Source organism: Panicum virgatum, chromosome 1N, assembly GCF_016808335.1.
Source record: "Panicum virgatum strain AP13 chromosome 1N, P.virgatum_v5, whole genome shotgun sequence".
Classification (NCBI taxonomy): domain Eukaryota; kingdom Viridiplantae; phylum Streptophyta; class Magnoliopsida; order Poales; family Poaceae; genus Panicum; species Panicum virgatum.
In genome coordinates, this window is record NC_053145.1 from 50,630,173 (window position 1) to 50,656,056 (window position 25,884).

The window sequence follows — 25,884 nt, forward strand, 5'->3', positions numbered from 1 at the left end:
TACGATTCCTTATGCTTCAGCCATAGGGTCGATCATGTATGCTATGCTTTGCACGCGCCCAGATGTTTCCTTTGCTCTAAGTGTTACGAGCAGGTATCAGTCAGATTTCGGTGAAGCTCACTGGACAATTGTAAAGAGTATCCTTAAGTACTTTAGAAGAACTAAGGATATGTTCCTAATATTTGGAGGCGAAGATGAGCTCCTTGTAAAGGGTTACACCGATGCTAGTTTTCAAACAGACAAAGATGACTCCAAATCGCAATCCGGTTTTGTTTTCTGCCTCAATGGTGGGGCAGTGAGCTGGAAGAGTTCCAAGCAAGATACGGTGGCTGATTCGACGACAGAGGCCGAGTATATTGCAGCTTCCGAAGCTGCAAAAGAAGCTGTTTGGATCAGAAAGTTTGTTTCTGACTTTGGTGTTGTTCCTAGTGCGTCCAGTCCAGTGGACCTCTATTGTGATAATAGTGGTGCCGTTGCACTAGCAAAGGAGCCTAGAACAGCTAAGAAGTCCAGACATATACTGCGGAAGTATCACCTCATCCGTAACTTTGTTGAGAGAGGTGATGTGAAGGTTTGCAAGGTGCACACGGATTCAAACGTTGCTGATCCGTTGACGAAACCTCTCCCACAACCAAAGCATAAGGTGCACATGAGATCTATGGGTATTAGATACTTACATCAGTAATTCTAGTGTGCATGGGAGATTTTTGTGTCATGAGTATGTTTATGTAATGATGAATAATTATTATTTGTTCCATGGATGATTATTTTACATTGATTATCAAGTACGTGACTTGTTCGTGAAACTCTTTGTTGACAATGATATGATTCTAAATTATCCCTAGTTTATGTCATTATGTGGGACAACAACGACGTTGAGACTAGCACATGCATTAATTGATGATCATGTTTCACGGATCATGGATATAGAGATATCAGATTAATGATGTGGACACATGTTGGTGAACATGGTGTTGGATTGACCCACTCCAAGACAATGTTGGGATTGTTATTTTTTATGTGCCATCAGTTGTTCTTGAGTGTTATACCTACTGGATCCTTAGACCTGAGATCGCCATTGTTTCTCACTGTGTGTAGTGGTGCATCTTGGGGCTGCTAAACGCTACTCCGTAACTGGGTAGTTACAAAAGTAGCTTACAGGTGTGTCATGAAACATGGAATGAGATGTGAGAGGATCAAGATGGAATTTGCTCCTCCTAGATAACGGGAGACATATCTCTGGGCCCCTCGAGATAGTTGGATTTGAAAGTGCATGGCCATGCCAAAGTGATTAAAGAGATAATCATTATGACTAAAGATTAGTTATTAATAGAATCCACTATTAGATCGAGAGAATGGTCGAGCTATCACAAAGGTGGCACGCATCGCGCCTTGAGCTTGACTGGTATCGTGTGGCAAAGAGATCGGTGTATGAGTATATCTAAGGTTCGGCCGATATGATCTTTATGTGTATTTGTGAGTCACTATGCTCTGCTAGGTGCCGCTATTGACTTGTGATTCGGAAATGATTTCCGATCACGACCACCTACACATGAACCTAACGGGTCACACACTTAAGGGGTTTGGAATGTTGGAAAGCTTGTCTGTATGATTGTCTCTAGTGCAAGTGGGAGATTGTTGGTGATATGCCCAAGAGCCCATCATCACAATACGGTTTAAAGGCCCAAGAGTATATTGATCCAAGAGAGATTAGGATTACTAATGGGCCTATGAGATAGAAGCCCATTAGTACGCCCTATATATACGAGGGAGGGGCTAGGGGGCGACACAACCCTGTGAGCCGTGCCACCTCCCTAGCCGCCGCCCCCCCTCTCGGCCGCCGCCCTTGCCGTGCGTACGGTGCTAGCACACCGACGCCCGGCGTTTCATCCCCATACGTGTGGATTCCGTGGAGGCGCTGCTGCGACTGCTGCGCTGATCGGCTGCTGGGATCAAGTACGAGGAGCTCGGTTCGTGGGACGTGATAGACTACTTCCTCTACATCGACGCGCGACTTCTTCTGCTGCGCTGCGTGTCTAGTGGTAACGATCTATGATCTTCTACTCGCAAGCATCTTGGGTATATGCGGTAGTGATGCTAGCGTAGCTTACCCGTTTCCTTACAGATATGACTGGATACATGCTCGTGGTCACATGGCACAGAACTTGAGTTTGGTTGGATGGTACTGCAGCCTGTGGAGATCTGAACGCAAAATAACTGCAAGATTGTTTAACTTCATGGCAGGAGTGCACATCCCAAGAAGGATTCTACAACGGGAATGTGATTTCCTGACATCATTACCCTAAACAAATGGAAGAAAAAGAATACTACCAACCTCCGTTGACAAACACTCCTGCTCGCTCAGTCGTGAAATGTATGACATTTCATTTATTCTAAGTCAAACTATCCTAAGTTTGATTAAAATCTATACTATATAATATAAAAGTAAAAGTTGAAACAAATGAAACTCTTATCCACCAAGATTAGGTCCACTGTTATCCCTCGTGGAGGTCCCACTTATAAGGCCAAAAAAATTGACGAAAGGGGGTGGAGACCCATTTTTTAATACAAGAAAAATAGTTCTACCAAAAAGATAATACTGTTTACACCAGCAATTTTCTATACACATCTCTTGTACCCATATATTACTTTCTTTTGGTACACACTTACTTTCCTTTGCACATATCCATAGTTCGTGTCATTATTTGTTTTGCATTTTTCTTTTATAAATTTGGTCAAACTTGAACTGCTTTGACTTAGAACAAAACGGTATGCCTTATATTTCAAGATGGAAGAAGACGGAAGAAGACTGGACAACTTTAACTAACTCCACAGAGATTGAACTAAATCTGACACTACAGGGTTTCCAAAAAGTTATTTCCAACTTTGCCTTTAAGATAGGACCACCGCCAATTAATAATTTAAACCAGAAAAAAGAAAATTCACGCACGGCACTTAAAACACTTTCAAGTTTTTGTCATCAACATGGGTCGCATGGAGAGCCCAGCTTTACCCAGCACCAGGGCAATTAGCCTGTTGGAAGTGATCCCGCCCCTGAATTTCAAGTAACGCAGATTCTTTCTGCTTCCAGAATTTTTGACATGCTGCGAACGTGTTCTAATTTTAATCAGGGACATTTTCTTCACGGAGTACATGTGTAAAATAGGATTGCCATGTGATCTGTGCCGCGGTCGAAATTCTCAAGTACTATATGAAAACGGAGGTTGGTACTGCACCTAATCAGCTGGTGAGAAATGATCCTGAGCGGCCGAGCAGAATGGAATGGACCAGGTGACCTCAACAGGAGAAAAAGAAGGCTGGCAGAGGCATGGCTGGACCAGACCCTCACGGCCTCACCTTCCAGGAGAAGCAGCGTCGTCCCAAAGTCCAAAACCTCGTCACGCAAAGGACGGCCGGCCGTATTCTCATAGAGCCGGCTGCGCAGCGGCTTCAGATGCTGACCTCTCGCAGAAAAAAAAACCAGGAGAAAAAAAGTCTGCGGTGCGGTTGGGCGCGGGCGGCGGATCAGAGCACGGAAATAAAGAAGCATCACTGGATGCGCATGCAGCTCCAGGTTGGAGAGGCTATCGACGACACCTTGCGGCCATGGATGGACATGGAGGTCACACCTGGGTGCAGTGCCAGCCAGCCCAATAACTAGATTATCATTCCGGCTGCAGTGACGTTCGGGGACGGCACGAGCTCGCGTGTTTTTTTTTTGTTGTCCGACGGCAATGGTTTGTCACTTCGTTGTTGGATGGCGTTGTTCGGTGGTGTGGCAAGGCCATAGGCATGGTATCGGCATCTATCTTATCTTCATATCTTGTAGGATTTTCTTCGCGGAGTTCTTGTGCAAACGGGGTGGCCAAATGGCAAGTTGTGGAGCGGCTCTGATTCTATGCCGTTGAGTATGCCGTGTGGTTTGATGGGACCGGAGCTCCCATACGGCTCTAGCTATCTCCTTTATCGCCGCCACAAGGTTCCCGGGTTACTCGAATCTCTTCACGCAACTGTTTCAGGCTACTTGTTGCTTGGGATGCCACTTATTAGAATTCTTTTCTTCGCATAGTTATCATCTGTGCACAGTAGCTAGAAATTAAACTTGTTTTAAGGAGAGGATTGCTCTGAATTAAAACCCAAATTCCTCCCCTGTTTCTCCTTTTCGCTCCTAAGAAAACATATATTACATGCGCATGTGGCTAATTCATTCCGCCCTACGGCTACATGTGAGAAGTCCATTTGTCAGATTATGAATAGTTGATAATGTACGCTATTTAAATTGTCATGTGAAAATGCTATTGCTCTCACTTTCATGGCGTGATGTTTTTTTTCCAAAAAAAAAATCAACAGGACCTAATAATAGCTAAATTTCTGTTGTGTATAAATGCGAATATATAATTTGACAAATAAAAAGGAATATACATTACAACTTCAATTAATGCAAGATCCATACATAACAAAACGTGCAAGATTTGTATATGCTCATTTGTTGCTGCAAGAATAACAAATTCACAAGGGGCTAAATAATTGCTCGATTAATAGGTGTATCATCACGAAGCTGGACCTTTTTATTAATAGCAAACTAGACAGCCCAGCATAGTAAGTTTCTATTAAATGAACAAAAAGCACCCAAAATATAAAAATAGGTGAGATGATAGAAGTAGTCAATACCAAAAGTACAAAGTTGCATGGGCTTTGCAAATCTCTGGTAAAAGATACCATTATTAGCCATGGAAATGTGAATCAAAGATATTCTTTTAAACTTGTAGTGTTTTGTAGGCACCTTTTCTCCTCTTTATTCGAAATTCTAGTCCCAGAATCTATCTCCACTCTATCATCTCTACATCAAAAATAGTAAAAGCCAAAAAAAGATTTAAAAAAGGCACAAAAGGGAGTCAAAGAAGGAAGTAACGAATCAAAAGCTCGTTACATAAGACAAACTTTCAATCCTTTTAACCTACTTGTAACACTTTTTTCACATCTAGATAACAGCAGCTAGATGATAGTACAACAACGACAGCCAAATTATCCTGCAGTGTCCTAACTCCTAAGCTGCTAATAAGCATCTGTCAGTATCACCATGACCATTAGCCATTAACTACAACAACTAACTCCTGTTTTGACAAATGGGCCACCTGTCGGTCTCCGGCGGCCGTCGCGTTCATCAGTCTCGCAGCGGGATCTCGAACAGGTCGGACTCGCCTTCCGGATCGCCGACCGACGCCGCGCCGGAGCCGGCGACGCTGTCCTTCCTGCTCTTGCTCACCCGAATCGCCTCCATCCACCCGGAGTCCACGCGGCCCATGGAGAAGAGCTCGCCGCTGTCGTCGAAGTCGAGCCCTATGGACCCGCTCCCGCCGCCGCCGCCGCGGGCGTCCACCGCCGACGCGGCGCGCACGAAGCACGGGTTCGCCGTGCGCCGCGCGTTGGCCGGCGCGTACCGGAACTTGCCCTGCCCGAGGTTGACCAGCGCCATCACGTCGAAGCTGGAGGCCAGCACCGGGTACAGCGGGCTCGCGAACGCCTCCGCGTTGCAGCTCACGGCGTGGACCAGCTGCCCGTCCACGGTGAAGAACACCTTGCGCTTCGCCGGCTCAAAGCCGCAGCCGACCACCTTGTCCACGCCCGCCCACGAGGACTTGTCCGATTCGTACACCAGCTTCATCCCTGGAGCAATCCATCGAAACCCTTTCAGATCACGTCGTCTTTGTGTGCACTCAAGAGTCAAGAATCATCGAAGCAGAGCGCTTTGTGTGCTCTGCAAATCACGTACCGTCGAGGTAGACGGCGCCGTCGGAGTGGAAGCCGATGGACGACGCGTACGTCCCGGGCAGCGACGGCCGCGGCGGCGCGGCGGAAGCGGCGGCGAGGCCCAGCGACATGACGAGGTGCCGCTGCTTGTCCTGTTGCTCGTCCTTGGCGGCTCTGGTTTCTTGGACCGGGTCCTTGGCGTCCGGTGCGAAACGGATGAGCTTGACGCGGTCGCTCTCGCTGGAGCCGTCCCGGCCACGCCTGCTCGCCCTCGACGCTGACCATTCCGGCCGTCTCGTGTTCAGGTAGATGATGGTGATCTCGAAGTAGGCGTCCTGCGGGAACGGCGCGCCGGCGAGCGGCGGCCCCGGCAGCGGCAGGCTCATCCTGGCGAGGCACAGCGCGCCGGGGTTGTTCCCCGCGTCCGTATCGCCGCGGAGCGGGCTCGGGATGCTTCCGGGGAGCCACTTCCTGCTGGACGCGGTGGCGGCGGCGGCGGCGGCGGCCGGGTTGAGCCGCACGGCCTGCATCCGCTCGGACGACCCCGTGGGCAGCTCCCACGCCGCCTCGGCCATGTCGCGGCTCGTCATCCCGGCGTCGCAGACCGGGCAGGTGCCCCAGAGCGGCGACGAGGAGGCGGACTTTGACCGCGGCGGCGCGACCGCGAACACGAACTGCGCCCACCCGTTCTCCGCCGCCTCCGTCACCAGCCGCGGGTGGTCCGCCCACTGGAACGCGCCCTGCTGCGCGCCGCCGCCGCCGCCCGGGCCCCGGTGCCTGACGTCGACGCGGGCGTGGTGCTGGTGCTGGTGCAGCTGCTGGAACCGGAGCCCCACGCGGCCGCTGGCGGCGCTGTACCTCATGTTCAGCTTCGCCAGCCCGGGGCTCGCCGTCGGCTCCGGACCAGCCGCAGCAGGGGCGACTTCGGGGAGCTCAGGCGGCGCGTTACGCGGCGAGCTCCGCCGCCGGTACACCAGGAACGCGACCGCGAGCAGCGCCGCGACGGGGAGCCCGACGGCGAGCAGCAGGCCGAGCAACAGCGCCGCCATGGCACGCGCTGGGCCTTGCCGCGCTGCCGCTCACCGGAGGGATGGCAGGTGCGCCGACGGAGAGTTAGACGTGGACATGGTGGCGATTGCTCTTGGGGGTGCTGGTGTGCGGCCGGCTGATTCTTTCTGCGCGCTGGAGTTGTTGTTGCGTTCTTGGAGCGTGGTTTGGTGGAGGGTCTCGGGAGGCTGCCGCGGGCACGGGACGCGGACCGGCTCAACCAAAACAGGCAAAGGTTTGGAGCCGGAGGAGGGGTTGGTTTTAAAATTCCGCGTGCACCCGGGCGTGAAGATGATGCTGCGGACGCGGGTTTAGTTGCAGTTGCAGCGGGGACAGCACACCAGGACGTCGCACGGTGCGAGTGGGTTGGTGACGCGGCATGTGAATGCTTTCAGCGTGGTATATTTCCAGAATCCGTGAAAGGTCATGATGTGAGGGACGTTTTGAGGTTTTCAATCATAAAGGCTGAGATTCACCGAATGTTTGACCTTTTCATATCTTCGAATTGATATTATAGGATTGGACCATCAGATTGTGAAACTGTCAGATTTTGGATAGAAAAAGATATATTTAAAATATGGTATTAATCATGCTCTAAAAATAGAAGTGTGTAATGCTGCTTTGATGAATTTATTGGATTTTGTATGCCTGAGTCCACTTACTCCATTCAATTCGAATTCAACTTAATCTTAAACATTATTAAGTCAAAATTTAAGGTTACTATGTGATCCCATAAGATCCTACGCTAAGGATCATGATACAACGAAATTAAGATTTATAATGGGGTCTGAATTGTTTTGGCTCCATGCGTTTTTTTGGATCATGGGATTCTAAGATCTAGTCTAGATTAGGATTCTATCAAACTTGGACGTCTCACCCCTCATATATTCTGTAATCATTCAGTATTTCTTGAGTTGCTTCTATCTCTGTTTTAACAACGATGTTCAAACTTTCACATTTGTGGGCAATAAATTAATATATGTTTAGCTAACCCCTTAGCATGGAATACATATTTCACTATACTTGGTTCAAGTGAAATAAATTTGTAGCTACAAAATTGATTTTTTAATGTATAATCATCTTCATTATTAAAACATGAATATAAAACTTTCTATGAAGCAATCATGAGCATGAAGTAGTTAGACGCTAAAATGTTGGCAATTGTAAGTTATCAATCAAACATTCCCTAATCCTATTAAAAAAACTAATATACTCCCTCCGTATTGGTAAAAGAAGTCGTTTTGGATAAGATTTGGGTCAAACATTGAAAATATAAATCATCAATAACTTTTAAGTTGTTGAGTTTACAAATGTGAAAATTATATGAATAGATTTGTCTTGAAAAATACTTTCATAAAAGTTTACGTAAAAGTTGTGTTTTGGAGACCGTGTCGCTGTCCTAAACGACTTCCTTTACCAATACGGAGGGAGTATTAAATTAGTTGTTGACACGAGAACAACACAAAATGAAATTTAAGGAAATGCATAACTGATGTTTCATCACATAGACTTACTAGACAGTTCTTGCGAATTCATTTGTAAAAGAAAAAGATAATCCCCTAACTCCCAACCTAGTGAGAATTGTGGCTACATGTACATATTGAAGTTTTAGGATACCTGTTGTACATGCAGCATTTCTCTGAAAGAAAACGGCACTTGACAAGATTTGTGGGAATTAGCAGTAGTTGATCAGTTACTATCACTTCCGTAATCACTATGCTAATAAGAATAAGGTAGAGCAGGTCTAGCTTTCCAAACGGAAGAATGCGGGATAGAACTTTCACCTACTTCTCTAATTTTACGAGGAACCTCGAAATGCAATCACCAATAATTCATTCACGTATTTAATAATTATACGTAGCAACGTCCTTTTTCTGCAATTATTTTCTTACTAACCATTCCTTTTATTCCATCGATGGTTTTAAATGATTTTAGTGAAATGCAATGGAGCCTTCAGTCCGGTTAAAATCTGCCGCAAAATAAAAAAAATCAAATTCCAAGAGAGGGAAATTTTGTTTATATGTACAGGGTAACTTTTTCTCTAAACTGGGACTAATGCTGGTACGACCTCAAAAAAACTTTTCAAACGTTTCGGCATCTCTGCCCTTTACAACTTGATGATGCCGTTTGACAAGACGGAGGTACAAACAACGATTGGAGGAGGCAACGCACAACACACGTATGAGACTTTTCCCAGATACCAAGTGATAAAGAAAAGTATTGGTTCTTTTTTCTCCAAGGAAAAGTCCGGTTTACACCCTCCAACTATCGCAAAAGTTCGATTTTCGACATTGAATTACGAAACCGGACAACATAGGCCATCCAACTATCAAAACCGAGCAAATTTGGCCCATGGGGTGGTTTTGAAGGTGGTTTTCTATTTTATGAGAATTAAAAATATTCAATTTTACACTAAAAAAATTATAAGTAATTCATTTTAAGTCAAACATTATGAAATGGTATCAAAAGTTTTCTAAAAATATAATATATCTATTGTCACATGAATTGTGAGCTATTTAGATCTAATTTTTTTATGTTTATAATATTTGGCTACTTGCAGTTATGCCTATTATTTTTAATAACTAAGATTCAAATAGAGCAATAATAGATATATTACATTTTTAGAAAACTTTTGGTACTAGTTTTATATTTTTATGATTTAAGTGAATTAGTTTTGATTTTTTAAATCTAATTACATTTATTTAATTTTTTAGAAAATACAAAACCACCTTCAAAATCACTCCAAGGTCCAAATTTGTCCGGTTTTGATAGTTGAATGGCATATGCTGTCTGGTTTCGTAGTTAAAAGTTGAAAATCAGACTTTTGCAATAGTTCGAGAGTGAAAATTGGACTTTTCCTTTTTCTCGAGCGTCGGCCAGTGGGTGACCCGGCTGGTGTTGCAACTAACGTCACATGTGCCGGCCTGACGCATGCCTGATCATGTTGCTCTGCTCAGAATCCCTTCATCTTTATCACCTAATCTCCTCCCTAATCTCTTTCTTCTTGACCAATAATCGGTGCACGTGTTGCGGAACGGGTTCTCATGTTTTTTTTAATAATGGAAACGAGTTCCGGCCTCTACAAAGTATACACAACCCAAAGATTATTACAAAACATAGCCATTTATTGACTAGCTGGGGGAATGAACAAATGGAAAATCATCTAAACCAATTCTAAGGTTATGCTTCCACCCATGATTGGCTATCTCCGAGACGACGACCTCCAATGCAAGACTTGCCTTTCAGAACATCACCTTTATCGTATCTTTATGCTAAAAAAATTGATCTGGAAGTGATCGTTGGTCCTTCGCATTCTCTCGAGTTTCCAGTGCCCATCAGGTAGCTTTTTTTAATCTTTTAATACATAGTTTGTTGTCGCATTGAAAAAATTGGGATCGAACCACTAATCGAATCAGAGCAATTCCAACCATAGTGTCTATAACTAGTGTTTATGATGCCATATCATCAAGACACCACATTTTAAAAACTACACTCCACAACTCATAATGTCTTTGTGTGGTTTTCTATGAACTCATTCTCTTTTATCCACGTATCATATTTCTTCTCTATTTATTATGAAGACACCAACTTATTCTCAATGCACAATTTAATAGTGTCTAGTACATAGGTTCTTGTGTCAACATTGAGTCTTGCTTTTGCATGGGACCAACTTTCTGGCTCCTTTCACTTTCTTTCTCATTTATTATGGTGCCACATAAACTAAAATTCCTATATAGTGATATATTTAATATTATGAAAACCATCCTATATGGAGGGTTGGATGGCCTCAGAGACTACAGTGCTACACCACTGTAGCTCTTGTAACGTGGCTGCGGTAAGAATACCAATAAAGCGAAATTTGCTTTTCCCTAAGCCATGGCCCGTGGGTAATCTGTAATGACTGAATGAATGGGTATTACGTAGAGCCCCCCCAGCCACCTCCCCTCCTCAGGCCGCCCCCGGTCTATCCGGGCGGCGGCGGCCCGCGGTTGAGCCAAAGTTGTCTCAACTCGCGCCCCTCCTCCCTCTGTCCTCCCCCCCGCCTCCCTCCTCCGGCCCCCAAACCTGCCCTTGCCGTCGCCTCGCTGCCAGCCGCCGGGGCCGGATCCAGCCAGCCTCGCCGGATCCGGGGTCCCCCGTGCCGGATCTGGCCGATTCCGGCTGGGGAAACTCGTCCCACTCCTATGAACCTGGGTCGCCGCCGCTGTTCGCCGGCCGCCGTCGCGGGGAGCCAGATCCGGGCGCCCCTTCACCGGATCCGGGCACCTCCGGGCTGGATTTGGTTGGTGAGCCCCTCTCCCGGCTGGGGTTCGCCGGCAACCGGTCGGGGGCGCCGTTGCCGCCACTCCCCCTCCCCCTGCCGGGGTCCATGGTCGCCGGCGGGCGCCCCCTCTTGGGCCTTTCCTCATCGCCGGCCAGCGGGGTCCGAGACCGCCGGCGTGCGCCGCCTCGTGGGGCTTCCTTGCCGCCAGTCGTCGGGGTCCGTAGCCGCCGCCGGGCATTGCATTGTGGGGCTTCCCCGTCGCCGGCGCCTCCTGCGGGTGGCGACTGCTGCTGGTGGTGCTGTTGCCGCTGGTGGGGGCTGCCGCCGCCTGTGGCCTGCTAGTCGGCTCGGCCCGCCGTCCGGGGACTCCGACACTCCGGTGTTGGGTGGTTAGTGGTGGCTCCGAGGTCATCGTCCATCCGTGCCAATGCTCTTTTGTTGCATCTCCGCCGTGCTATGTCTACACTTGTGGTCGGATCAAGCGGATGCTTTGCCGCTATCGTTGTCTTGACGGAAGCTTGGCTGCCGTCGTCGCTTCTTGGGCGGATGCTTGGCCGCCAATTGCTGTGCTGTTCGGTTCTAAACAGATGCTTTGCCGTCTAGGTGGATGCTTCGCCACCTCATCATCTTGGCGGAAGCTTTGCCGCTGTCGTCGCTTCTCGGGTGGATGCTTAGCCGCCGTTTTCCGCGCTTTTCGGTCTTAGACGGATGCTTTGCCGTCCAGGTGGATGCTTTGCCACCTTGGTTGTATTTTGGTCGTTTAGTAATTCGCCGTAGACATTCAAGGTCATGATGTATCTTTTCAGCTGGGATGGATGTTGGTCGTTTTTAGGTTCGTTAGGTTGGGTGGCTTCCCTTCCTCTTTCTTTCTTTGCTTTAGCTTACTTTCGGTCGTTGCCACTTGCTTGGTGGTCTTGTTTTTCTGCACTACGAGGGTTCTCTTGTAGTATCGCCGTTGTAATTCTCCTCCTCTTAATGAAATACGTGCTCAGACACGTTTGCGGAAAAAATGGGTATTACATATTAGTATATCTCACTCCACCGGGCTTCATCAGGTTGCCCAAATCGAGCCAGAAATGGGCCGCAACGTGTCCTAGGAGAGAAATGCTATGGATCATCTCTTGGACCTTGGATTTGGGTTGTGACTGAAAGTGGCCTAGAAACCGATATCACTAAGCCCAAGAACTACCCGTTGAAAGGACTAATGGCCAGTCACGGAGTCACCTTGATGTGCACGTGTACAAACTGGTAAGTTTGACCGACTCAAGGTCTTTGCAGCAATGGCGGTCAAGCAAAGCTAAGGCGTGACAGTAGCAGATGATGAGATGAAGTGCAAGTGTGTGGATGTGAGGATGCTGTAAAAACAGTTCTTATAGAGTACCCCGTAAGGCCCCAGACAGCTGAGCATCCAAACCAACTAAAACGTTCATAATTCTCTCGCCACCACCCGGCAAACCAAGCATCCAAACCAAACAGATCAAAGGCTAAGGCGTTGTCCTCTGGCTGAACACAGGTACCCCTTCCTGATTCCTACACTTACACCCTCGTCCCTTATGAATTCTGATTAGCACTCCAGCTAAGCATTTCACTTAGCTTCCCTCATGGCTGTATCTTTGTTGGCCGGAATGAAGACGCTATCAATTTATATTCTGCAGATGACAAGTGTGTTATCCAAGCAGCCTGCGAAACTCGGAATGCACATAGTGTTGCCGTTGCTGCTGTTGTGCACGGAGTTGCCAACATCAATTGCTCGGCAGCTCACGATAGCAGCCAGGATCTCCGCTCACTGCTTGACTTCAAGCAGGGCATCACCAGCGATCCTCATGGAGCCATGAGCAATTGGACCATGAACTCCCACTTCTGTCGGTGGAATGGTATCACGTGCACCTGGACGCGACGACAATGGCGCGTCCTGTCGCTCACCCTCACCGGGAAAAGTTTATCCGGCCAAATCAGCTCCTCTCTTGGCAACCTTACCTTCCTTAATTATCTTGATCTCTCTGACAATAACTTCTTTGGTCCCCTGCCTCTTCTTGGTGGCCTCCAACAACTACAGTACCTTTTTCTGAACAGCAACAATTTGTCTGGAAACATTCCTGATGCACTTACGAACTGCTCCAACTTGATCTACTTATACATCTTTTCAAACTCGCTGGTGGGTTCAATTTCTCCGAAATTTGGCCTCTTCTCAAATTTAGTATCTGTAAGTTTGGCTGACAATCAACTAGAGGGAAGCATTCCTAGTGAGCTCGTCCAACTTAGGAATAATTTAGAATACTTGATCCTAGGCGGCAACAGGCTTTCAGGTCAAATTCCAGCTTCCATATTCAGTCTTGCTTCTCTAATATCTCTGAGCCTAGACCACAATATGCTAGACAAGGCATCACTGCCACCTAACATAGGAGAACTTCTTCCGAATCTCGTCCAGCTTACCTTGGAAAATAACTCTTTTGAAGGTCCCATCCCAGCTTCCCTAGGCAATACTCGGCTAGAAATGTTAGATTTATCACTTAACAAATTCTCAGGGCAAATTCCTACTAATTTGGGAAAACTTTTGAATTTGACCGAGTTAAACCTTGGAAATAACCAACTTGTAGCAGGGGACAACCAGGATTGGGAATTCTTGAATGCATTAAGAAACTGTAAATCTCCGAAGTCCCTCTCACTGGCTCACAATGAGCTGCAGGGACCTTTACCACTGTCAATCAGCAACTTATCGACTAGCCTTCAACATCTGTTGTTGTCTGGAAACAGCTTATCTGGACATATTCCACGGGGCATAGGGAATCTTAGTGGCTTAATTAGATTGGAGCTGCATGAAAACTATTTTAGTGGTACAATTGAAGGATGGATTGGAAGCTTAAAAAGCCTACAAGTTCTGCTTCTCCAATCGAACAACTTCACTGGGCCAATCCCGTCCTTCAGTTTTACTCAGTTGTTAACACTCGACATAAGCGGAAATGAATTTGAGGGTTCCATACCAGCTAGCTTGGGAAATCTTCAACACCTCCAACAGTTGGATCTTAGTTACAACAACTTTCAAGGGTATATACCACCAAACTTTGGAAAACTTGAACAACTCGTATTGTTCGACCTTAGCCACAATAATCTACAAGGTGACATAACTCTAGATATTAGCAAACTTGAACAGCTCATAGACCTACGTTTTTCATCAAACAATCTTAGTGGCGAAATCCCAGATAATTTTGGCAATTTTCTACAATTAGAAACCCTCCTAATGGACCAAAATCACCTCACAGGAAACATTCCAACGTCTTTCAAGGGCTTACAGAGCTTAAAAACACTAAATCTGTCACACAATAACTTGTCTGGAACCATTCCAACCATTTTGAAGGATCTATCACTTCTCAATAAGCTGGATCTTTCATACAATCATATCCAAGGAGCAATACCAATCAATGGAATATTTGCAAATGCAACGGCTGTTTCACTCATTGGCAACTGGGGGCTCTGCGGAGGAGCGATGGATCTCCATATGCCTGCATGCCCTGCAGCTTCTCGGGTAATAGAATGGAAACACTACTTGACCATCTTATTGATTCTCGTATTTGGCTTCATGTCACTCGGGTTGTCAATTTACGCTATATTCATTGGGAAGAAGGCACCAAGACGACCATACTTATTATTGCTTTCTTTTGGTAAGAAATTCCCAAGAGTTTTATACAAGGATCTAGCCCAAGCTACGGAGAACTTCTCAGAGTTCAACCTAGTTGGAAGAGGAAGCTATGGTTCAGTATACAAAGGAAAGTTAACTCAAGCTAAATCGAAGTTGCCATTAAGGTCTTTGACCTTGAGACAAGATTCGCGGACAAAAGTTTTATTTCCGAATGTGAGTCTTTGAGAACCATTCGGCATCGGAATCCTCTTCCTATACTAACTGCCTACTCAACTATTGACAATAATGGTAACGATTTCAGAGCCCTAATTTATGAGTTCATGCCAAACGGGAATTTGGATGTATGGTTGCATCAGAAACGTGGTAGTATAGCTCCAAAACTTTTTGGCTTAGCTCAAAGACTAAGCATAGGTGTTGGCATGGCTGATGCACTGGCCTATGTACACCATGACTGTGGGAGAGCTATTGTCCACTGTGATTTGAAACCAACTAATATACTTCTTGATGATGACATGAATGCTAAAAAAAACTCGACTTGCGAGGGGCAAGCCGCCCCCCGGGCATTAATGTAAGAACACTACTACTGAATATATCATCGCCAACGCCCCATCACCGCCAATTTGTTTCGAACCGGCGGTGCTAGTCTATCACCGCCGGTTCCAAATGGACCCAGCGGTGATGCTTACGTAAGCATCACCGTCGGGTCATATTACGAACCGGCGGTGATATGTAAGCATCACCGCCAGGTTGTAATATGACCCGGCGGTGATGTGTTCTCCACCTATTTTTTTTCATTCTCCCCACCCCCTCTCTCTCTCCGGTGCTTAGATTTTTTCCTCCTCCCCCGCCATCCTCTCCCCACTGCTCCCTCCAAGCTCCTCTCCCGGTCTCCCCATCCGAGCTCCTCTCCCCCGGCCTTCTCCCCTCCCCTCTCCTCCCTCCCATCCCCATCTCCGGCCTCCCTCCCCTCCTCCTCCCCGCCAGTGCGGGCTGCAGCGGCGCGCAGCCGCGCAGCAGCGGGGCTTGGGCTGCGGATGCGCGGTGGCGCGCGGCGCGTGACTGCCGGCGGGCATGGCCGCGGCGGCCCCTGTGGCTGCGGCGGCCAGCACGCGGCCGACCGGCGCGGCTTCCCCATCTGGGCGACGTCCTCGCCGAGCGACGCAGGTCCTCACCTAGGCGCCGGCCTTCTCCGCACGGGCGGCCCTCCCCACCGAGCCGCTGCGCCGGTCTTGCCCCAACGCATCGCCGGCCTTTCTCCCCGTGCCGCCGGCCACCTTCCTCGACATGCCGCCCGTGTCCCGAGCATGTCTCTGACTATCTGTCTCTGGTATTTTGATGCACTTCTGGTTCGACATTGATGTATGCTTAAAATTGTGAAGTCTACTACCTGTCTCTAGCATTGTAGATATATAATTTTCACTTATTGTATGTCCGTTTGCTCAATTCACTTCCCTTGCAACATGTGAATATATAATTTTTGTCCGTTTATGCTTCACATTCTGATCTTAAGTTCTTAACCTCAATAAGAGGTAAAATAAAGGATTTAGTGTTCTACTACAAACCTTTCTGACCTATAGTGGATTTCTGTTGCTGCATGTTAAGTGATTTTGTTAATCATATTGACTGACAGTTATTTGTTGCGGAACTACAAGTTCTGAACAATTTAGGCTTTGTATTTCCTGCTAGCGAAACTTCTTTTAGGTAACACTTATCACAGTGCAAGTTTTCATGAGAAGCCCCTATGACTACTTTTAGGTAACACTTATCTCTGAATGGTTGTTATTTGCCCTTTTATGCTAGATAACATGTGCAAACAGGCTGAATCGTGGATGCATATACGGTCGATGAAGCTTTTATAACAAGTTTGGGAAGAAACATCAATTGTTTCCATAGTGTTCCCTCCTAATGGATCTTTTTTCTCAGGCACAGGTTAAACAGTTCCTTTTCATCTCAATGTATTTGATTAACCATGTAGGAAGTATCTACTGGTATTCCTTTCTTTTCATCTTTCATCGGTAAGAAATCCTCTAGCTTGGACCCCTTCTTTGCTGCGAGTGATCTAGTCCAAACTTGTATAGATACTCGAATCCATCAGTACACTCTATTGTATATTTGCTTGATATATGTAAGCAACAATTTGCCTTGATGTATCTGTTGTCTGAACGTGGCAAATTGCCTATGTTGCACATTGATACACTCTCTTATGCTATGTTTTCCCATTTATATAGCAAAAGGTATTTTTTTTACTCAGTATGTTTCCAATATGTATTACGTTGAAACTTATACATTAAAATGACTTCTAAAAAGCCACCACAATGGCATCGGCATCCTTATGAAATCGAGTTTCTCCTCCGGCCTCCCTCCCCTCCTCCTCCCCGCCAGTGCGGGCTGCAGCGGCGCGCAGCCGCGCAGCAGCGGGGCTTGGGCTGCGGATGCGCGGTGGCGCGCGGCGCGTGACTGCCGGCGGGCATGGCCGCGGCGGCCCCTGTGGCTGCGGCGGCCGGCACGCGGCCGACCGGCGCGGCTTCCCCATCTGGGCGACGTCCTCGCCGAGCAACGCAGGTCCTCACCTAGGCGCCGGCCTTCTCCGCACGGGCGGCCCTCCCCACCGAGCCGCTGCGCCGGTCTTGCCCCAACGCATCGCCGGCCTTTCTCCCCGTGCCGCCGGCCACCTTCCTCGACATGCCGCCCGTGTCCCGAGCATGTCTCTGACTATCTGTCTCTGGTATTTTGATGCACTTCTGGTTCGACATTGATGTATGCTTAAAATTGTGAAGTCTACTACCTGTCTCTAGCATTGTAGATATATAATTTTCACTTATTGTATGTCCGTTTGCTCAATTCACTTCCCTTGCAACATGTGAATATATAATTTTTGTCCGTTTATGCTTCACATTCTGATCTTAAGTTCTTAACCTCAATAAGAGGTAAAATAAAGGATTTAGTGTTCTACTACAAACCTTTCTGACCTATAGTGGATTTCTGTTGCTGCATGTTAAGTGATTTTGTTAATCATATTGACTGACAGTTATTTGTTGCGGAACTACAAGTTCTGAACAATTTAGGCTTTGTATTTCCAGCTAGCGAAACTTCTTTTAGGTAACACTTATCACAGTGCAAGTTTTCATGAGAAGCCCCTATGACTACTTTTAGGTAACACTTATCTCTGAATGGTTGTTATTTGCCCTTTTATGCTAGATAACATGTGCAAACAGGCTGAATCGTGGATGCATATACGGTCGATGAAGCTTTTATAACAAGTTTGGGAAGAAACATCAATTGTTTCCATAGTGTTCCCTCCTAATGGATCTTTTTTCTCAGGCACAGGTTAAACAGTTCCTTTTCATCTCAATGTATTTGATTAACCATGTAGGAAGTATCTACTGGTATTCCTTTCTTTTCATCTTTCATCGGTAAGAAATCCTCTAGCTTGGACCCCTTCTTTGCTGCGAGTGATCTAGTCCAAACTTGTATAGATACTCGAATCCATCAGTACACTCTATTGTATATTTGCTTGATATATGTAAGCAACAATTTGCCTTGATGTATCTGTTGTCTGAACGTGGCAAATTGCCTATGTTGCACATTGATACACTCTCTTATGCTATGTTTTCCCATTTATATAGCAAAAGGTATTTTTTTTACTCAGTATGTTTCCAATATGTATTACGTTGAAACTTATACATTAAAATGACTTCTAAAAAGCCACCACAATGGCATCGGCATCCTTATGAAATCGAGTTTCTCCTCCCGCTGGATTTAGCTCTTGGAGCTTTTAGTATGCCGTATAAACCAGTAGCAACAAACATATAAGCTTTGATTCTCTTTGGCTCCTCCACGCTTCCATGACACTGAATATTCTGTTAAGACAATTTGATTTTGCATATTGTTTGTCTTCATGTGAACTTCCGTAATTATCGTAATATTTCCTTCAAAACATAGAGTGTACTGATGGATGTGTGTTGCAACCATTTGCCTTGATGCATGTGTGTTGCATGCTTGTTTGAATAATAATTCAGTGCCAAGTTCCTACATATAGTATCATTGTTGTCATTGTGCCTTGCTTGCTTCTTTTTTTACTGCTTTGCCACTGATTGATCTGAGTAGGACCACAGACACACTAAAAATAGGACAATGTTTTTTTTACTGCACAAGCAATTAGGTGTCAGCAATACAACAATCTTGCATTGATACGAGTAAACTAGAAATCAGCAGACTGCCAGTGCAAAAGGAGGCCAGGGCATGACATCTTTTTGACTACAGAATGGATGGATGGTATTAGGCTGTTTGAATACCTACAGCCTGACAAAATGGATGGATGGTCTTAGGCTGATTGTATCAATTTGTGCAATGCAAGTGACTGTTGAGAAGGCTGAGAGAAGTGATATTCCTGACATCGACAAGAAAAAGTCAGTTCTCAACTTCTCTACTAGATATCTAAAAATTATTTCTACTTAGGCTGAGAGAAGGCTGAGAGGTGATTGTATGAACTCTTTTGTTTAATCTCAATGTATGAGCTCATATGGTTGAATTCTAGTGCTATAATTATATATTATATATGTTGTACAAATGATGCAATATTATTATATGAAAATATTTTTTTATGGGAAAAAGGTCTTCACCGCCGGTTCGTGTCTTCAACCGGCGGTGATGGGTGCACATCACCAACGGTTGGCGCATGCATCACTGCCGGTTTATCAACCGGCGGTGATGAACCCGGCCATCACCGCCGGTTTTGGAACCGGCGGTGATGGCCCCGCTATCACCATCGACTTAAATCCAACGGTACCCAAAACCGTTGGTGATGCACTTTTAGAACCGGCGGTGATAGGGGTGGCTGTAGTAGTGGAAGAAGACCTCTCACGCAGGACGAGAAAACCCCCGAACCTCCGCCCCACCCTTACACAGGGGCGCCGTAACCCATACCGTAACCCGTGTGAGAGCGGGCCGGGGTGATCCGGGACCTATTTTCATGTGCTTTGGCGTGTAGGCAGGCGAGGAGATTTTTTTAACTTTTGCCTGAAATTCGCTCCTACTGAGAGTCGAACCCAGGACCTGAGGAGTGCTACTGAGGCCACCTAACGAATCCGGCTAGGCACCTTTTCGCTGATGACATGAATGCTCATTTGGGAGACTTTGGCATTGCAAGTCTCGTTGATGATTCCAGATCAATAGCAGTTGGACATTCAGGCTGTAGCAGTTCACTCGCTGTTAGAGGAACTATAGGCTATATCGCTCCAGGTATAAAATCAATATTGTTTCCATTTCATGTTTTTGTATAAAGCGATCTGTTACGTACTCAATATTTTTTCCTCTATATTTTTAGAGTATGCTCAAACTGTTCATGCAACAACCTGTGGGGATGTTTATAGTTTTGGAATAGTACTTCTGGAGATGATCATAGGCAAAAGACCAACTGAACCTCTGTTCGATGGTGGGCTTAGCATCGCCAGCTTTGGGGAGAGAAATTTTCCAGATCAAGTGTTGCATATCATTGATCCTCATCTCCAAGAAGAATGCAAGGGCCGTATTCAAGCATTGGCAGGAACTGTAAATGATGTCTATCGATGTGTGCTGTCTCTCGTGCAAGTTGCTCTCGCTTGCACGCGTCCATTCCCAAGGGAAAGAATGAACATGAGAGAAGTAGCCATTAACTTGCATGCAATCAGAAAAGCATAAGTTGCAGCTACTAAATAAAAGCAAGTCATGCTTTGCAAGATCTCGTGTAACTAGCTTATGTTGTCTTTGATTCCAATTGGTATAAAGATGGCAAATAAAAGTAGGCACGAGTAGCATGCTGGAATTGATGAAGAACCCTGCTAGAAAGCTATTTGCGGTGGATAAACAAGTCGTATGTACGGCCAGCTCATACTAAAATTGGGTTTTTGAACATTTAGAAAAAGGATTTGGTAAAACATAAGTTATTTTGATGAAGTGCTTGTATGGCTGTAATACCAGGTGATTCATTTGAGACACCTCAAAATGGCGATTAACACATATAGTCTGCATATATACCAGGAGCTCTTTTACGGTGCACAATACTACCTCTTAGTGGTATATATGGGAGTGTATCTAGTGCAAACCACAACTTCATGAAAACCCATGCAAACCACGGCAAAAATGTTATCTAAATTCACCAAAGAAATCACACATGTAGATAATGTGATGATACACAATCTTGTAAAATATCTTGTCCAAACTCGATTTCGTTTGTGAGATATAAAAATAATAAATTTCTAACTTGAAGCTCCGCTCCGCTCCGGCCTGGGCCTTCGGCTTCTACTAGGCCTCCGCTCCGCTCCGTAAGTCAGCCTTTAATATGTGCTGAATTTGGATCATAACTCAACACTCCCATTCTCTATTCCTCTGTTCAAATTCCTGATTTAATCCTTGTTACTGTCACTGACAATGCCTCCAACAATATGGCAACAAAGAGCTTGTTGTATGTGGAGAGGCCAAACATCTTTTGGAGCTCATGTGCAACTCGCACCATCAATTTGATGCTTGAAAGTATAGGAAAGATGAAGAAGTTCAAGAGCACAATTGATCAAGCAAAGGCACTCACTATCTTCATTTATGCACATCATAAAACATTGTCTTTGATGAGAAAGTATACAAAGAAGAGGGACATCATTCGGCCAGGTGTGACCAGATTTGCTTCCAATTTTCTCACTTTGCAAATCTTGTATGAGAAGAAAGACCAGCTAAGGATAATGTCTCAAAGTGATGAATGGGAGAAACTAAACCCAGTCAAGAAGACTGTCAAAGGTGTGCAAGCTACAGCCACATTAGTGAAGCCCAATTTTTCGAATGATGTTGCACTTTGCTTGAGGGTATTTGAGCCATTGGTCAAAGTACTTCGCATGGTTGATGGGGATATCAAGCCATCAATGGCTTTTATCTATGGAGAGATCAAAAAGGCTAAGAAAGACACCATGGTGGCTCTAGGTAATGTTGATAAGTCTGGGACTATTTACAATTCTATCATTGGACTCATTGATGTGAAGACGAAGGATAGGCTGGACTGTCCATTGCACAAGGCTGCATACTTTTTAAATCCCTACTATAGTTACAATGATCCATCTATCTTTGAATCTGAGGAAGTAATGGATGGGTTCATTTCAGCTACTGAAACATTTTATCATGGTGATTATGATAAGCAAAATCAGGTGCTGAATAATGATGTGCACAAGTTTAAAGATCAAGTTGGCCACTTTTCCAAAATGGTTGCTCTAGCTGGTTGCAAGGACTTTGAATTCAGCCCAGGTATGCAAGTCCAGCAGCTTACACTCATATTTACAAGTAAATTTCAGATCTGTAATATTTCGTTGCCTAACAAATTTTTATTCTTGTGCACCCAAATGGTGGGGAAATTATGGAACACAGGTTCCAACACTACAAAAGATGGCTATCAGAATCCTCTATTTGACTTCAAGTGCATCTGGTTGTGAAAGGAATTGGAGTTTCTTTGAAGGGGTAACATTTTAAATCAATTATTCCAAATCTATTATACTTTTGTTCTATATATAGTTCTTCACTCAAATCTAATTTTTTTTATAGATTCATACAAAAAAAGAAACAAGCTCACATGTGAAAGGTTGGAGCAGCTTGTCTTTGTTTGGTTCAATAATCTACATGCAGACAAGAAAAAGAAGGCACAAAAAAAAAGAAGGTGGATCCCCTTCTAGCATCTGAAGCAACATGTGCTCAAGGTTGGTTTGTGGAATGTGAAGATGATGAAGGATCCGATGTTGAGCCTGCTACAGGGCTGACATGGAAGGTAATTGCAGAAACTTGTGCGCCTGAGGAGGTCACTCAACTTCGTAGAAGTGCAAGACTGAATCAAACAAGAGAGATTGATGATGATGTCCACTTAGAACCTGAGGAAGAACAATATTTAGATGAAGAAGAAATTGAGTTTGAGCCCGACCAAGAGGATGTCCTCACGACAAGCTATGGGGAAGAGGAAGAGGGGCAGAAATATAGAATGATGGCTGAACTATGATTGTCATGGTGTATTGGTGTTACTGTTACCTTGTGGCCTTTCCTGTTTCTGTCTTGTGCCTTTCCTATTTATGTCTGTATGACTGTATGAACTTGAACTACCAATTGTGTGTGTTTTAATTTTGTTGGCACGCGGCATGTGTTGTGGCCTTGTGGGCTTGTGGCCGGTGGTTGTGTAAGAAGCTAAGAACCTTGCATGTGTTTTATTGTCATTGGTGAATTGTGGCTTGTGAGTTGTGACCTGTCACCTGTGTACGTGAATTGTGATTGTTCATGTCATTGGTTGCCATGTTAATTTCTGAAACAATTTTGAGTTTTGAAGTTTTGATCATTAATCATTGTGATTCTTATATTTTTATTTTGTAGGTTGTAACATCCCGAACATTAACCCAAATAAATCACCCGCTAAAAATATTATTTTTCAAAATATTTTTCAACACTGAGCTCAAATCACTCCAAAATCTTTTTCCGCCCGGGCTCCCAATCTCCCGAAATCATGTCCCGGCAATCCGCCGTCCCGACACCAGTACCAATCCCTGTCCCGTCTCCCCTTTTCCCCGTTCCCCGCACATCATGACGACCGAATCAATCAGTGTCCCCCCTTGTTCCCGCCTCCCCTCATTCCGCGTGCACATCGTCGACCACCCGACCGCCGCGCATGCTCGCCGACCCCGCAGTCGCCGCAGCGAATCCCGCCGCGTCTCTCTCTTTTTCCCTCTCCCCTCTTTTTCTTTTTTTTTACTTTTACTTTTTTTTCTTTTTCCCCTCCTCTCTTCCTTCTCTCTTCCTTCTTCTCTGCCGCGCACGCGCTGCACGACGCCGAGCGCTCTGCTCGACGCCGAGCGCCCCCACGCTGGCCCCCCCACCTCCCACTTGCGCTGCCACCACCGCTACGCGCCACCGCTCCCCCCTGCTTGCCTCGGCGCACGCGTAACACAGCGCCGCCGGCCAAACGAGCTCGGGGCACACCGAGCCCAAGCTCTGCTCGACGCCGTACCCCCTAGCGCCCCCCCTCCACTTGCCGTCCTTCTCTGCGCCGCCCGTCACCTCCACGCCGCTACGCACCACCGCCCAGGGTCGCTTCATGCGCCACCACTGGCCCCGCCGCCATTAAAGCTCATCCTCGGAGCTCACCGGCCGGCCACCGCTCCCCGCCCCTCCCCTGCCTCTCCTCGCCTATAAATAGGCCCTCCATCTCGCCCTCAAGCTCCACGACCACCACCGCCGCCCCGAGCCCCCTCCCCGGCCCTGCAGTGCCGCCGCCGCAGCCACCTCCGCCCACCGCCGCTGGCCCTCGTCGCCCCGCCTCCTCGCGCCGTCCCAGCCCGAGGTAGGGCCGGGAATCGAATCCCCGTAGCCCCCTCCCTCTTTTCCCCCTCACCCCAGCCGCCGTTGTGGCCCGGAGCGCCGGGATCGGCACCGCCGGCACCCCTGTTTCCCCCTCCCCTGTTTTGGTCGGGAGGAAGGAGAAGACAGGGCAAAATTGCCCTTAGGCCCCTACCCTTTCCTTCTTTTATTTAAGAGTCCCTTCCCTTTCTAACTCTTTTCCAAATAACCCCCCCATTCTCTCTATTTAAGAAATGGCCCTTCCACTATACAAAATAATTACTCCTAGACCCCTACACCTTTCTAGTTCAGCCCAGATATTTCTAGAAATTACAACTAAGTCCTTTCCTCTTCTAAAAGTATTTTCCAATAAGCCCCTCTCTTATTCCTTTTAATGAATTAGCCCTCCCACCATATAAACATAATTTCAAATAGACCCCTGCCCCTTTCCGGAGTAACACAAGTATTTTTAGAAATTATAATCAAGTCCTTCCACTCTCAAAAATAATTACAAAGAAGCCCTTGAACCCCAGTTTAACCCCTAACCACTACTTCGACTCATCATTTCATGCGCCAAAAATCCTCCGTTTGCCCCGAAACTTTACCACTCCATTTCTAACATAATTTTAGCCATGCCATTAGAGAACCACCCAAAAATATTACTCCCATATCCATATCTTAATTTCTTCTGATTCGAGCTTGACGATAAAACCTTTATTTCTTTTTCTTTATTGTGTGTTTGTTTTTGTGCGGCGTAGATCACGGTGTGAACGAGGGAGAACCCATCGACGAGCAGTACTGCGAGCAAGTGTGCGACGATCAGTGCCGCAACCCCGAACTCGAAGGACAGTACCTCGATCAGGACCTCCCGGAAGGCTTTGAAGACGGCAAGTTCAATCTCATCCTTTGATTGCATATTTCGACCCAGTTTTATAAACACAACCTATTGGCCTATTTTAAAAAATTGCATATGCTTTTACTGCTGAAACATGGTTGGATAGCCACCCCTTGATTTGTTATAACCAATCCTTGACCACTTAGATTAACGTCTATATATGATTTATTCTTTATGGATGTTAATCGCTGCTAAAGCGCCGCTTAGGACCCGGTACTCGTTTTATTACACTCAAAAATGGTTACAACATGCTTTATAAAAGGGAAAATGCATGAGTATGAAGAAAAGGGAAGAATAAAATGTTAAGATGGGATGGATGAGTGGCATTCCCTGGGAGGATTGTCATATGTCGGAGGCTCGTACCGTTGTGGTAGAGCAAGAAGGTTGGGAGATATCCATCCTGCCACAATTAAGGACCGAGTTGATGTGTTATCTTGCCTAACTCAACTATCGTGCGAACCACTCGACCGTTGTATGTGGCAACAGCTTAGCATAAACCCCACTAGTTAGTCTGATAGCCATCAGGAGAGCTGAGAGCAATGGGTGACCAAGGAGAAGGGATAAGGTCGTGGTGACTTATGCCCCGGTTAAACCTCGGTGACAGGTCAATGGCCCCTTGGTGGAGCCCGTGTTGGCTAGTTAGATCTAGCTAAGGTGGGTAATGGCTTTGATGGTATCTGCACCGACACTAAGGTGATCGTGCTGTGGTACCCCACTTGTGGGTAAAGTTGCACACCTCTGCAGAGTGTAAAACCTATTCAAATAGCCGTGCTCACGGTATTGAGTGAGTTACGATTTGGTCACACAACTAGCACTTCTTCTGGGATTAGGATGGGTTGGCGTGAGTATTTTGAGAAAAGTGTCCAACAGTTGTGCCGTGAGCTACTGCGGATGAGGAGTCCGGTAGCATTAAAACTTGGATCCTTTGTGTAGGATCAACCCTGCTCTTTACTCGGTTAC

General features: G+C 46.2%; 3 protein-coding genes and 2 long non-coding RNA genes across 5 annotated transcripts; 4 read left to right on the top strand and 1 right to left on the bottom strand.

Annotated features, from left to right (window-relative positions):
- Nucleotides 1–4,895: 4,895 nt before the first annotated feature.
- On the bottom strand, nucleotides 4,896–7,091 carry LOC120656452. The gene is made up of 2 exons (XM_039934545.1): nucleotides 5,774–7,091; nucleotides 4,896–5,667 (listed from the first exon to the last, which is right to left on the bottom strand). Exons 1-2 carry the CDS (start codon nucleotides 6,798–6,800, stop codon nucleotides 5,165–5,167), a joined length of 1,530 nt encoding a protein of 509 aa, XP_039790479.1. The 5' UTR covers nucleotides 6,801–7,091; the 3' UTR covers nucleotides 4,896–5,164.
- Nucleotides 7,092–12,413: 5,322 nt separating this feature from the next.
- Nucleotides 12,414–15,228, top strand: LOC120656453 (receptor kinase-like protein Xa21). Its single transcript, XM_039934546.1, has 2 exons — nucleotides 12,414–12,575; nucleotides 12,718–15,228. The coding sequence occupies exon 2, from the start codon at nucleotides 12,894–12,896 to the stop codon at nucleotides 14,922–14,924; it is 2,031 nt and encodes a 676-aa protein (XP_039790480.1). The 5' UTR covers nucleotides 12,414–12,575; nucleotides 12,718–12,893; the 3' UTR covers nucleotides 14,925–15,228.
- Nucleotides 15,229–15,688: 460 nt separating this feature from the next.
- LOC120656454 lies at nucleotides 15,689–16,845 on the top strand. Its single transcript, XR_005667920.1, has 2 exons — nucleotides 15,689–16,026; nucleotides 16,330–16,845. It is a non-coding gene; the product is annotated as an uncharacterized LOC120656454 (long non-coding RNA).
- A 2,752-nt stretch (nucleotides 16,846–19,597) lies between these two features.
- LOC120656455 lies at nucleotides 19,598–20,498 on the top strand. The gene is made up of 2 exons (XR_005667921.1): nucleotides 19,598–19,940; nucleotides 20,026–20,498. It is a non-coding gene; the product is annotated as an uncharacterized LOC120656455 (long non-coding RNA).
- Nucleotides 20,499–21,103: 605 nt separating this feature from the next.
- Nucleotides 21,104–22,202, top strand: LOC120656456. Its single transcript, XM_039934547.1, has 2 exons — nucleotides 21,104–21,965; nucleotides 22,057–22,202. The coding sequence occupies exons 1-2, from the start codon at nucleotides 21,122–21,124 to the stop codon at nucleotides 22,185–22,187; spliced, it is 975 nt and encodes a 324-aa protein (XP_039790481.1). The 5' UTR covers nucleotides 21,104–21,121; the 3' UTR covers nucleotides 22,188–22,202.
- Nucleotides 22,203–25,884: the final 3,682 nt, after the last annotated feature.

Bases quoted from the DNA above. Each gene is read 5' to 3' on its own strand.
- LOC120656452 (XM_039934545.1), bottom strand. From the start codon at position 6,800: ATGGCGGCGCTGTTGCTCGGCCTGCTGCTCGCCGTCGGGCTCCCCGTC. The intron at 5,668-5,773 runs GTACGTGATTTG...GGATTGCTCCAG, and splicing joins CGGCGCCGTCTACCTCGACG to GGATGAAGCTGGTGTACGAA.
- LOC120656453 (XM_039934546.1), top strand. From the start codon at position 12,894: ATGAGCAATTGGACCATGAACTCCCACTTCTGTCGGTGGAATGGTATC.
- LOC120656456 (XM_039934547.1), top strand. From the start codon at position 21,122: ATGGCAACAAAGAGCTTGTTGTATGTGGAGAGGCCAAACATCTTTTGG. The intron at 21,966-22,056 runs GTATGCAAGTCC...ATTCTTGTGCAC, and splicing joins GGACTTTGAATTCAGCCCAG to CCAAATGGTGGGGAAATTAT.